The 12,165-nt window shown below is 33.6% G+C and overlaps 1 protein-coding gene across 5 annotated transcripts in view; it reads left to right on the plus strand.

The window, feature by feature from the left end:
* Positions 1 to 12,165, plus strand: part of FANCM (FA complementation group M) — a 56,090-nt gene that overhangs the window by 31,822 nt on the left and 12,103 nt on the right. For 4 of the 5 annotated variants that reach the window (XM_027111145.1, XM_027111149.1, XM_027111146.1 and 1 more), the window contains 5 exons: positions 462 to 2,379; positions 6,777 to 6,874; positions 7,111 to 7,179; positions 8,833 to 8,952; positions 9,684 to 9,840. In XM_027111145.1, coding sequence (XP_026966946.1) covers positions 462 to 2,379; positions 6,777 to 6,874; positions 7,111 to 7,179; positions 8,833 to 8,952; positions 9,684 to 9,840 — 2,362 coding nt within the window. The remainder of the gene's footprint in view (positions 1 to 461; positions 2,380 to 6,776; positions 6,875 to 7,110; positions 7,180 to 8,832; positions 8,953 to 9,683; positions 9,841 to 12,165) is intronic. The other variant, XM_027111148.1, reaches the window with a different exon arrangement.

The raw sequence follows: 12,165 nt of genomic DNA on the forward strand, positions 1-12,165 counted from the left end.
ACAGGTACCATTATTTCAGATGTTTCAAAAGCTGTTCTTAGTTTACCTTCATCAAGAGAGTAAATTTAACATACATATGTGTGTTTTTCATTTATATATATTAATTTCTTAAATATCTACTTTTAGAAAATTAGAATAATTGTTCAATTAAATGTCAGAAGTGAAAAAAGTGTTTATAATCATATTCTATGTATTAATTTGTACTTTCTCCAAATAGTTATCATGGGTCTCTCATGTACTGGGTACTGGGAATACAAAAATATTAACTGATAAAAGATAATTTATGATAATTTTGCAGTAGTGTCATTTCTATTTTGTTTGACTTGGAATAAGTTTTTAAGGTATAAAAGATCATTTGAATAATGTAATATTGTTTAGAAAATATTTTAGCAGAGTAAAACTCATCTTTAGAATTTTTTTTTTCTGTTTTCCTATGAATTTTTCATTTTCCTTCTTTATAGGGAGAATGCAGCTATGAATTGGAAATTAAATCTTATTTACAAACGGAAGATGTTAGCTCAACATCTAGTGCTCCCAGGAATGAATATAATCCTTTTGCCAATGGCATCTTTACTAGTAACAAGAAATCTTCATTTACAAAGAATATAAATCAAGGCAAATCACTCTCAATAACGGAATCTGATGAAGAATGTGCTGAAATTTTTAAACAAATTCGTATCAAACCAACTGAAATTGCTTCTCTAAAAAAAAAAGCTTCCAAAGAACTGAAAAAAGATCAACCTAAAAAAGAACATAAGGAGATTGTTATGGGGCCTTTAGATACTGATGGCAGTTCTACTGCTAAAAATATTTTTCAGGTAGACCTACTAAATGATAAAAGAGTATCAGATACAGATGAAGTTGCTGCCACATGTGCTATCAGTGAAAATGTAGGTAATCGATCATGTGGATTATTAGCAGATTGTCAGTTTACAAATAAATCTACTAGTTCATTTACTGGAAAATTTTTAGATTCTGGTTATAACAGTTTCAGTGATGAGAAATCTCTTTCATCTAGCTTATTTTTTCCATTTGAGGATGAGCTTTATATAGCTAGAACAGATGACAAATTTTATAATTGTCATTCATTAACAAAAGAGGTGCTAGCTAATGTAGAGAGATTTTTATCTCATTCTCCTCCGCCTCTTAGTGCACTCTCAAATTTGGAATATGAAATTTCTAAGGGTTCTGCACTTGAGAACTTGCTTTTTGTACCCTACACAGAGTGTTTACAAAATGACAAATCCACTTGTTTGATGTCACATTCAACTATAAATTCTCAACAGAATTTAGAATTGAGTTCACTTAAATTTATTACTCATCCTTCTGAAAAAAGTTGTCTTTATGGTACAATTAATGATAAGATTTCTGCTGAACCAAGCTTCTGTTACTATAATAAAGTACATAAAGATATTAAAAATGAACATTTAGTATCCAACCATCATATTCAAATAAACACTGGCCCTCCAAAGTATTTTGTTGAAGAAAAGAATCATGATGTTGATAACAGTGGCCCCCCAATATTGCATACTGATCAGGATGAGAGTTTGCTATTATTTGAGGATGTTAATACAGAGTGTAATGATGTGAACCTTCCTCCCTTGAACAGTAAATGCAAATCTTTATGTGTGTCAGACAAAACTGCTCTAAGTGAAATGGCACTGGGCTCTCAGTTCTTAATTTCTGATGAACTTTTGTTAGGCAATAATTCTGAACCCCAAGATCAAATTATCGGTGATACGAATAGTTGGAAATCTCATGAAGATTTGAGAGGTGTACATGAGGAAAAACTGAAGAATGATGAATATGGTTTTGACTGCTCTAAGGATTTATTTTCTGTTACCTTTGATTTAGGATTTTGTAGTCCAGATACTGATGATGAAATACTAGAACATGCATCAGATACAAATAAGAATAAAATTTTAGATGATCTATCTGGAGGGTGTTTAGACATTAAGGAGATAAATGATGCGAATTATGTTTCAAATCAAGCAGTAATATCAAGAGACCATGTTGATAGTTCTACGAGTGAAACCATTACTAACCCATCAAGTGAAGATAAGCGGAGTCCAACTTTTGCATGTTTTCCAATGAATGCAACAAAAAATAAAGAATTTATGTCTCCTGGTTATTCTCAATTTTCATTGCCAGTAAGAGAGAAAGTTATGAGTACACCACTTTCTCAATCAAACACGGCGAACTTATTTTCTAAGAAGAGAATAGAAATGGCTAGGAAGTCAGATTCCAATAAGGGAAAAATAAATCTACAAAGTTTCAAAGAAACATTGAATTCAACTTTCGATGATTTGGGACTTTCTATAGAAAAGGCTAACAGCAGGGAACAAATCAATCTGCATCAATCCTGCCATTCTGCTAAAGGTAAGATTCCATCTTTATAAAATACAAATCTTTCTAGAATGATTACTTTGGATCATATTCTATAATTTTTCAAATGTAGTTTCTCAGTATATGGTGTATTGAATTAGGTAATCGATGTACTATATATTTCTTAAGTTGATGCTTACTGATCCAGTATTTATTTTATCTGCATATACTTATGGCATGTATGCCATAGGAAAGGTATTATGCTAGGCACTGTGAAATGTAGAAGTGTAAGATTTGGCTCTAGCCCTTTATTGTAAAACACAAACAAATGTGTGACATATACATTCAGATACCAGTAAAACATGGAAATAACTACCAAGTGAATAATAAGATGGCAGACATCTAGGAGGTTCAGAAGATGAAAACATTTTGAACTGGATTAGATTGGAAATGTTGACTTCAAAGGAAGGTTTCCATTTTGGCTCCTCAGGAATATTCATGATTTGGATATGCTGAAAATAATCAGGAGGGAATTTGGATGTTATAAAATGGTGAAAACAAAGGGAAAGCAGGAAAATGTAAGATTTTGGTGGGATAGTATAAAGTAGAGGATTTATATAGCAAAATTTAGAAATAAGACTGTATTTGGAAGATTGAGATAAGACCATAGCAGATCTATAGGAATCTTTGGATTTCTGTGATTTAATTCTACAGAAAACCCAGAAAATAGATGTTTAGTATTAAAATGATTTAAGTATCCTTTAGATCCTGTTATAGAACCCAACTCTAGTTTGTGTATAGATTATTATAGCAGGCTATTTATGAATTTTATTCTTTATGGCTGAGGAAAAAGAATAGTTGTAGGGTAAAATGAGAATTTCCTTTGTAAATCTTTTTCTTATCTGTTCTCATTAGCATCAAGGGCATGATTAATGAATGTTTTATTTAAGATAAAAACTTATTTAAAATAAGTTCTGGAAATACAGTTGATTTTTAAAAACTGACTATTCGGGGCTTCCCTGGTGGTGCAGTGGTTGAGAGTCCGCCTGCCGGTGCAGGGGACGCAGGTTCGTGCCCCGGTCCAGGAAGATCCCACGTGCCAAGCAGCGGCTGGGCCCGTGAGCCGTGGCCACTGAGCCTGCGCGTCCGGAGCCTGTGCTCCGCAAAGGGAGAGGCCGCGGCAGTGAGAGGCCCGCGTACCGCAAAAAAAAACCCAAAAAACAAAAAACAAAACTGACTATTCTGCATAGTTCTGGAGGTACTCTGACGTGTATTTTTACTAAGTATGTTGCCTGTGATCCTTTAATATTTGCTTTAACACCTTTATATTAAGTCTGTGTTAATGGGTGAGATAATTTTTCTTTGTGTCATATTTGCATTAAAACTTTTTTTCTAGCATTGTACTTAACTACTAACCATGGACAATATAATTCTGAATACATATACATTAAGGAACAATTTATTAGGGAATATTTACTTAGTATTTATTATTCCACTTAACTGAAATAGAAGACTTAGGATAATTTGCCTTGTTATATATGTATACAGTAATAGTTGATTAAAACACCACTAAAGCAGTTAAAAGGGAAGCCTCCTGGAATGACTTGCTTATTGTAGCTGAGCCCTGCATTTAACTATGGCTTCCATAGAAGATAATGAAAAAAGGAAAATGAGTGGAATTATATAGTGATCATCTACAAAAAGGATTTATTCAAGTTTATCTGTCTGGGTAGATGTTTTACTAGTATAGAGTGTGAGGAGAAATTTACTCTGTGAGTTTGTATTTGTTTTTTATTGCTGTGTAAAAAATTACTCCCCTTAAATTAGTGGCTTAAAATAACATCTCACAGTTTCTGTAGTTTAGGAATTTGAGAGTTGCTTAACTGGGTGGTTCTGGCTTTCTCTTAGGGTTATAGTCAAGATTTCACTTGGGGTTGCACTCATCTGAAGACTTGACTGGGCATGTAGAATCTGCTTCCAAGATGGCTTATTTGAAAGTGGGGGAGGGTGATGGGAGGCACACAGGAATCTCTGGTCCATAGCAATTCTAAAATCTAGCAGAGCTGAGATTGGAAGTTTCTTGATTAGTACTCAAAGCCTGCTAATAATTCTCCATGGTTCTTGGCTTTGTACTCTGGAAGCTCCGTTCAATTTTGTAACAGGTAGCACCTGTGGAGTTTTCTCAGCCTGCTTCCTTTTAGTGAAAATTTGGGGATCCAAAGGCCTCTTTTCATTTTGTACTGTCTCTGCCCCTTTTAGTTGTAGCTGGCTGTGTTTCTTCGCTTATAATTCTCATAAATCTTTGTGGATCTCTTGTGAATCTTATTTGAGGTTCATTCCATTAGACACTAGCTGTGCCCACAAATCTTTTGGAGGTAAGTCCTTCTCTACCTTTGGCTTCTCCAAAGCCAAAGATGTCTAGAGATAGTTCCTTAATCTTCTTAGAAGGCCTGTTGTTTGAGAGGAAAAGTAAGAGACATCTTTAAAATGTTTGGAGGGCGTTTTATCTGACTGAATGGTACTCTAAGGTACCACCTTTGATCTTTCTGAGGTCTTAAAGCATTTGCAGTTACACCTTCAGCACCATTTGCACAATAGCTTCTTAGCAGTCTTCTAGATTAGATCTTTGCCTGGAACATTTCTTAATTTAATATTGTTTGCCAGCTGGAGAAGCTGTTAATCTTCAAAAGCAGCAAGTCTCAACTGTTTCCTGTTTAACAGTACTTTCTTTAGTTCCTCTCTCTCCTTTCACATTTTACTTAAACAGGAAGAAGCATAGGTAATACCTTAAATATTTTGTCTGGAAATCTCCTTACTTAGATCACCTCATTCATTAGGTATATTTTCATTTGGGGTTTTTTTTTTGGCCACGAGGCATGTGGGATCTTAGCTCCCAGACCAGGGATCGAACCCGAACCCCCTGCATTGGAAGGCGAAGTCTTAACCACTGGACTACCAGGGAAGTCCCATTAGGTACATTTTCTACTTTCTGTGTTACCACAATGTTGCTAAACTTTCTGGCACTACATTAAGGATCCTCTTTCCTATAATTTCTAATAAGGTTTTTCTTACTTCTTTCTAAGCCCTTACCCATGGCCTCCTAAATGGCCATTAATCTTCCTACAAACAATTCCTTTGAGGCTCTTCAAGCTTTCACTAAAACTTTCCTCAAAAATCCTTTCAGCTTCTGCCCACTCTCTAGTTCTAAATTTATGTCCAAAGTTTTGGGTTTTGGTATGGTAATTCCCTATTTCCAGGTACCAAAATCTGTGTTATTTATCTCTTGCTGCATGACAGATTTCCTCCACAACTTAATGACTTAAAACAACATATATTATTTCACTGTTCCTTTGGACAGCATATATTATTTCACCATTTCTTTGGACTCTTTAGCTCAGAGTTCTGACTACGGATATTTTACGAGGTTGCAGTCAAGTCGTTGGCCAGGGCTACAGTTATCTGAAGGCTTGAATAAGCTTGGAGGATCACATTGCCATTGGTTAAGAGGCCTCAGTTTCTTGCCATGTTTGCCTCTCCATTGGGTTACTTCCTCTATTCTTATTATATAGCATTTGGCTTCCTCCAGAGTGAATGAGGCCAGAAAGAGAGCAAGGATGAGACCTCTTATGACCTAGACTTTGAAGTAACACACCTTCACTTCCATTATATTCTTCTGTTAGAAGCAAGTGACCAAGTGTGGCCCACCCTCAAGGGTAGAAGAATTATGATCCAACTCTTGAAAAGCAGGCATATCAGAGGATTTATGAACATATCTTAAAACAACCACAGGGCTTTTATAGAAGGTTTCATAAAAACACATAAAAGGTGTCTTCTGTCAAAATTTTATGCAAGTACAGAAATAGAACTTTAAGTATCTGAAAACTTGAAGGATTTGATTTCATATGAATGTTTTGTTTTTTCACATTCTTTCTACCCACGAATGTCTTGTTCCAATTACAACATTTGGGTGACTACCAATTTTTATTTTACACTTACAACACATATGTATATGTACACATATGTACATACATACATTAAAAAAATCTTTTCATATATTGTTTTGTAGCCTTCAACTAGAAAGAGAATAAGACACAAAGGGCAGAAAGACTATAGTAGATTTTAGAGATGAATTCTAGAATGAATAAAACTAATAAAATTGTATTTTGCACTCTTCTGGACTTTTTTCAGTTAATTTGTAAAACTGAACCTGAGTTAAATATATGTTTATTACCAAGAGTTATCATGTCTTAATTTCTTCACTGGCATTGTTTTTATTTTTCTGTTTTTTCCCATGCTGATTTTTGGGCCAAATTTCTAAAAAACTATCTTGTTTGAGAGTGAATAAATGTTGAGATTGCCAGAAACAATTCTTATTGGACCCATAAATAAAATAGATGGTTGTGGTTGGATAAACTAAAATCTGTTGACCAGATTCATTATTTTTAAATAAGTTCTAGATGAACAGTTAACAAGCAGTGAAAGTGAAGATGATGAGATTTTCCGAAGAAAAAGTAAAAAGACAAAAGGAAATGTTTTGGAGTCCCCTGAGGTGAGTCATTCAATAATCACAATAACATGATCACATAAAGTTTTTTGTTCCTCTTATTTTTTTTTTTGGCCATGCCGCATGGCATGTGGGATCTTAGTTCCCCAACCAGGTATCGAACCCACACCCTCGGCCTTGGAAGCATGGAGTCTTAACCACGGGACTGCCAGGGAAGTCCTTTTGTTCCCCTTAAAACTATTTTTTTTTAACTTTTTACTTTATTTATCTACTTTATCTAGAATCAGAAAAATAGCGAAGTTGATTCTCCACTTCATGCTGTCAAAAAGCGCAGGGTTCCTCCAAACAGAGTAAGTAAATAACAAATAATGTATAGTAATTCCTTTTGAAATAAATATTACAAGAGAAATATCTGTATAGATGACCATAGGTATGTTTGATCTTATGGGTATATGTTTAACAGAAAAATAGATAGTAAATACTATGTGACTGGAATTTCTATTTTAATTTTAAACTCCTTCAAAAAACTATTCCTATTTTTGTCAGTACACTCCAGCAATTCAGATTAAATACCTACTTTGTATCTACTGTGTAAGATGTTGGGTATACTGTAAAGATTATTTCCTCGTATTGTTAAGTCTGCAATCTAGTAGGAAGGATAGATAGTAAGTGGATAATTTCCATATAATTTTTTAAGTTAAGTGATAAGAAAAGATAAACCCTTAACCTAGACCTTGGGAGTTCTGGCAAGCTTCTTGAAGATAACAGCTTACTTAAATCTTAAAGCATCTGTGGCAGTTAGGGAAGAGAAGGGAGAAAGGAAGGCATTCCCCAACGGCTTAAAGAAGGACACAAAGTGGGGAGACAGCATCTCTTGTGGTTGGATTGTAAAGACAAAAAGTACCAGGAAGTAAAATTGGAGAAAAATCTGGGTGAGTTTTTGGAAGGCCTTATTCTTTCATTTGCTTACTGAATGGGCTTGAAAGAAGGAAAAGAAGGAGTCCACGATGACTCTCTGGTTTTGGCTTGGGCTAGTTGCAGATGTGTCACATCTTTAGAGAAAACAAGAAAGAGTGGTAAGTTCAGTGTTGAACATGTTTGAAGTTCATGTGGGATAGTAAAGTGACAGTGTCTGGCAGGCATTGACAACTATGAGAATGTGAAATCTGGGTCGGGGGGCAGGTCTTAAGGCTAATAGTATTCATTTGTCATCAGTTTATAGCTGATAGCTAAATTTTGAGATTAGGAAATCTTGTGTGTTTTAATTCTCTAATACAAACTAGTATAATTTGTGCAAAATTAATTGAAAATGCAGTCAGTCCATATTAACTTTGTATACACATATAAAACTTCATTAGAAAAATTGCTTTAACTTGCTACTTGAACTAGAATGTCTGATTGACTTACTAGAAGTGAATTAAAATATTGATAATGCTGATGCTCAATCTACTTTAACCTAAAATTATTCCTGTTAATTGAAATTATTTTGATAAATTTCTTTTGATTCTTTTGATTGGTTTTATATTATTCTGTAAGAGATATTATAGTAGGTTTCATAGTCAACATTTGTTGTTATATTGGTTTCTTAGTTTGAAAGGACTCATGTATGTTTGGACTAATTTTGATAGCTGTATTTACAGACTTAATTTTTTTTTTGTGAAGCCCTTCAGGGTCTTCTAAAGGAAAGAGTTAAACTAAAAACACAAGTTTTCATCGGATACATTCAATTTCATACAAAATTAAATGAATACTATACTAGTATTACTTATATTACCTAATTTATTATTTTAGTACTTAGAATTACCTAACTTTTAAATTCTTAAGTATTGTGTATTTATAACATGGCTCTGAGTTGTAAGAGCATTTTATTTTTCTAACAAGAAAATGTTAGGTCAACTATTTAAAAAGGAAAAATGAAAACAGAAGCAATAACCCTTGAGAAACACATTAAGATACAACACTCCAATTATATTTTCTCATGTAAGAATTTTATTGAATTTTAGTTAGATTTATCATCTAGCGATGAGAGTGAGAATTTTAGCAAACGAGATCCACAGTCAGCAGACTTCAAGGATCATAATAAAAGAGGCATCAAAGTCCAAAAGAGACTGAGTCACCTAAAGGTAAACTTTTTTCCATTTCTTATTTTTATATAAATATACTATATATTTTTTTAATTAGTAAAGAACAGTAGATTTTACACAGAAGTAGATTTTTCTCTATAATTTCTTATAGTAAAAAATCCCAAAATTAAAAAATATTTTGACACGAATTTTACTTTTTGTATTGGAATTAAAATCTTAAGGTGTGGTATTTTAGTTTCTCTTTGTGTTTTGAAATTATCTTGCAGTGTTGTGTTATTTTGAATGACTAAATGAAGAAACTTCAGTGTATTGAGGATTTAATATTCAAATTGAAGAAAATATAGAGACAAATCTGAGTTTTAGAATATTTGCTTTTGTAATAATTATATTGTTTTTCTTATCTCTATCCAATATTCACATTCTTGGAAAAGAATTCTCAGCACCTTTTTGTCTGATCAGTCTTTCTGTGGTACTGTATTTTTCCTGGAAAAAATTAATTAGCTGAAAGACTCAGGAGACTTTATGCTTATTAAGAAACATTCAGCAAGCTGACATGCTGACTTGTACTTTATTTTATTCATAACAGAATTAAAAGAAGAAATTTTAAATAGGTATACTACTTTATTATTTCTTCTTGCAGTTTTCTGTTTTTATTATTTTTGATCTTAAAAGCACTGGCAAGAAATCCATTTTCCAGAACTGTTTCCAATTATTTGAAGAAATAAAATGATTTTCTTAAAGGCATCTTCCTTTTTTCTCATTTATCTTAGCTTGTAGCTAGGAAGTTTTTAGATGATGAAGCAGAACTTTCCCAAGAAGATGCAGAATGTGTTTCATCAGATGAAAATGATGAGTCAGAAAATGAACAGGATTCCTCATTACTTGACTTTTTAAATGATGAGACTCAACTGTCACAGGCTATAAATGGTAAGTGATATAATGATGCTTCTTTTTCTTTTGATTTTCAATGCCTTTAATGTGGTTATACTTAAATATTCTAGTCAGTTTCCAAAGAACTTTGACTTTAAAGGGAATTAAATTTGTCGTGTGTAAAATACTTGGTCATTTTCATTCAAATTCTGTTAATATTTGCTTTATGTGAGAGTTGATTGTTTATAGGCTTCTGCTAATTTGCTTATGTCTCTCCAGAATGACCTAGTTGGCTCAATGTCAGATGTTCATTTAAACAAGTATTTAGTGCCTACTATGTGCCCAGTACTATGTAAGGTTCTTGAGAAAGCTGCATCTGTGAGCGAAATGGACAAAACCCCCTTCCCTTATGAAGCTTACATTTGAATGGAAGAAGACAAGCAATATACATAATAACTAAATTATTTAGTGTAAGATGAAAACTTTACAGAAAAACAAAAAGAGTTGAGTAAGATGAAGATTTGGAGTGGCAGAAGTTAGGGGTATTAACAGATAAGCTGCGAATTTAAGTAAGGTAATTAGGGGTAGCCCACATTGAGAAGGTGACATTTAATCAAAGACTAGAAGGAGATGAGGAATCCAGCAGTGTGACACAAAGCTAAATATAAAACCAGCTGAGACACAAAGCTAAATTTATTAAATTTGCTAAGGTAAGGGAGATCTACTTTTAGAAAACAGTCTCCCCAAACAATGCTTGAGCAGGTCTTCTATACAATATATTAAGAGCAGATGATTCAGATTGGCTTTAATAGAAATGGGAAAGATTGTGGTGGGCTCTTCTGTATTCTTATCCTTCACAAATCTTGCCATTATTCTGCTCCTGCAGTGCCTGATATGATTTGAAACAGCAAAGTTTCCCAAGGTCCGTGACTTTAAAGAAAAAAGGCTTTAAATACAAAATTATCGGTACCATGTCGCCGATACTGATATGATTTGCAGAATAAGGTTTCTTTTGCAGGTCTGTAGTATTGTATAATCTGGTGGGAGAATGTTTGCAAAGATGACAACCAATGTGAAGGCCCTGAAGCAGGAGTGTGCCTGGCTTGTTCAAGGGAATAGCATTGTGACTGGAATTGAATGAGTGAGAAGGGAAGTAGTTGCAAGTGAGATCAGAGAGTAATGAATGAGCAGCCAGCTCATATTAAGTAGTATAGCTCTAGCTTCTGTGTTGAGAACAGTCTATTTGGGAGCAAAGGTGGAAAAAGAGACCATTTAGGAGGCCATCGCAGTAATCTAATCAAGGAATGTTAGTGGCTTCTACCAAGGTGGGGGCAGTGTGAGGGTGAGAAAGATTGGATTCTGGCTATGTACAGCTGATGGGATTTTCTGATGGATTAGAGAGAAAAAGAGGGAGTCAGTGGGCTTGAGCAGCAGGAAGGACTTTAGTTGCTGCAATTGGGAAGGTTGAAGGTGGAGCAGTTGGGATGGAGAGTAGGGATATCTGAAACTCCATTTAGAAACAGTATGTTTGAAACGTAGGATTTCAAAGTTGTTTTTTTTTAAGAAAATCTCAAAATCCACATTACCTTTTTTTTTTTTAAGCCTCATTTCTTAGGTACTCTTTGCTATATAACTTTAAAAAATGATAGGCCTATGAATCTCACATGAATTATGCTTTGTGGAAAAAGCCATATTCAAAAGGTTACATACTATATACTTTGACTTATATGACATTCTGGAAAAGGTAAAACTATAGCAACAGCAAATAGAATAGTGGTTGCCATAACTATGCATTTGTCAAGACTCAGAACTATACCCTAAAGAGGATGAATTTTATTGTATATGCATTATACCAAAAAAAAAAATCTATAAAACAAACGAAAAAATATCTCTGAAAGCTCCTTGATTGAGTCCTTTTAAACAGTAAACTGGAAATAAAGATCTCACTAAATTTTGTAGGGATTTATCATGAGTAAGAAGTGGGTAGTTAAGTCAGGAGAATATCTAATAGTTGAAGCTAGCTATGGAATGGAGATAAGGGAAATATTATTCAAAGAAAAGCTTATACATCTTGTCCCAAGAATGATAGTCATTAAATTAGCAATGTTATCCCTCAAAATAACCTGTTAATTAATTTAATCACTCCAAATGTAAGGGGAAATGAGAGACAAAAATTAAAGTTGATTTCTGATTACAACCTTAAAAAAAAAAGATAGGCATAAATTAAAACCTGTGTTTCCTAGTTTTTGCTTGACTGAAAATTATGAAACATACTTACTATTGGTTGTGGCTTTTGATGTTTTTAAGTATAGGTTTTTTTTGCCTGGATTTTTTATGTTTTAGTTTTATAGAATGCTTTCTATAAATCAGATACAGTTCTAA

Source organism: Aethalodelphis obliquidens, unplaced genomic scaffold (genome assembly GCF_003676395.1).
Source record: "Aethalodelphis obliquidens isolate GAN/ISIS:26980383/991018 unplaced genomic scaffold, ASM367639v1 scaffold10, whole genome shotgun sequence".
Classification (NCBI taxonomy): domain Eukaryota; kingdom Metazoa; phylum Chordata; class Mammalia; order Artiodactyla; family Delphinidae; genus Aethalodelphis; species Aethalodelphis obliquidens.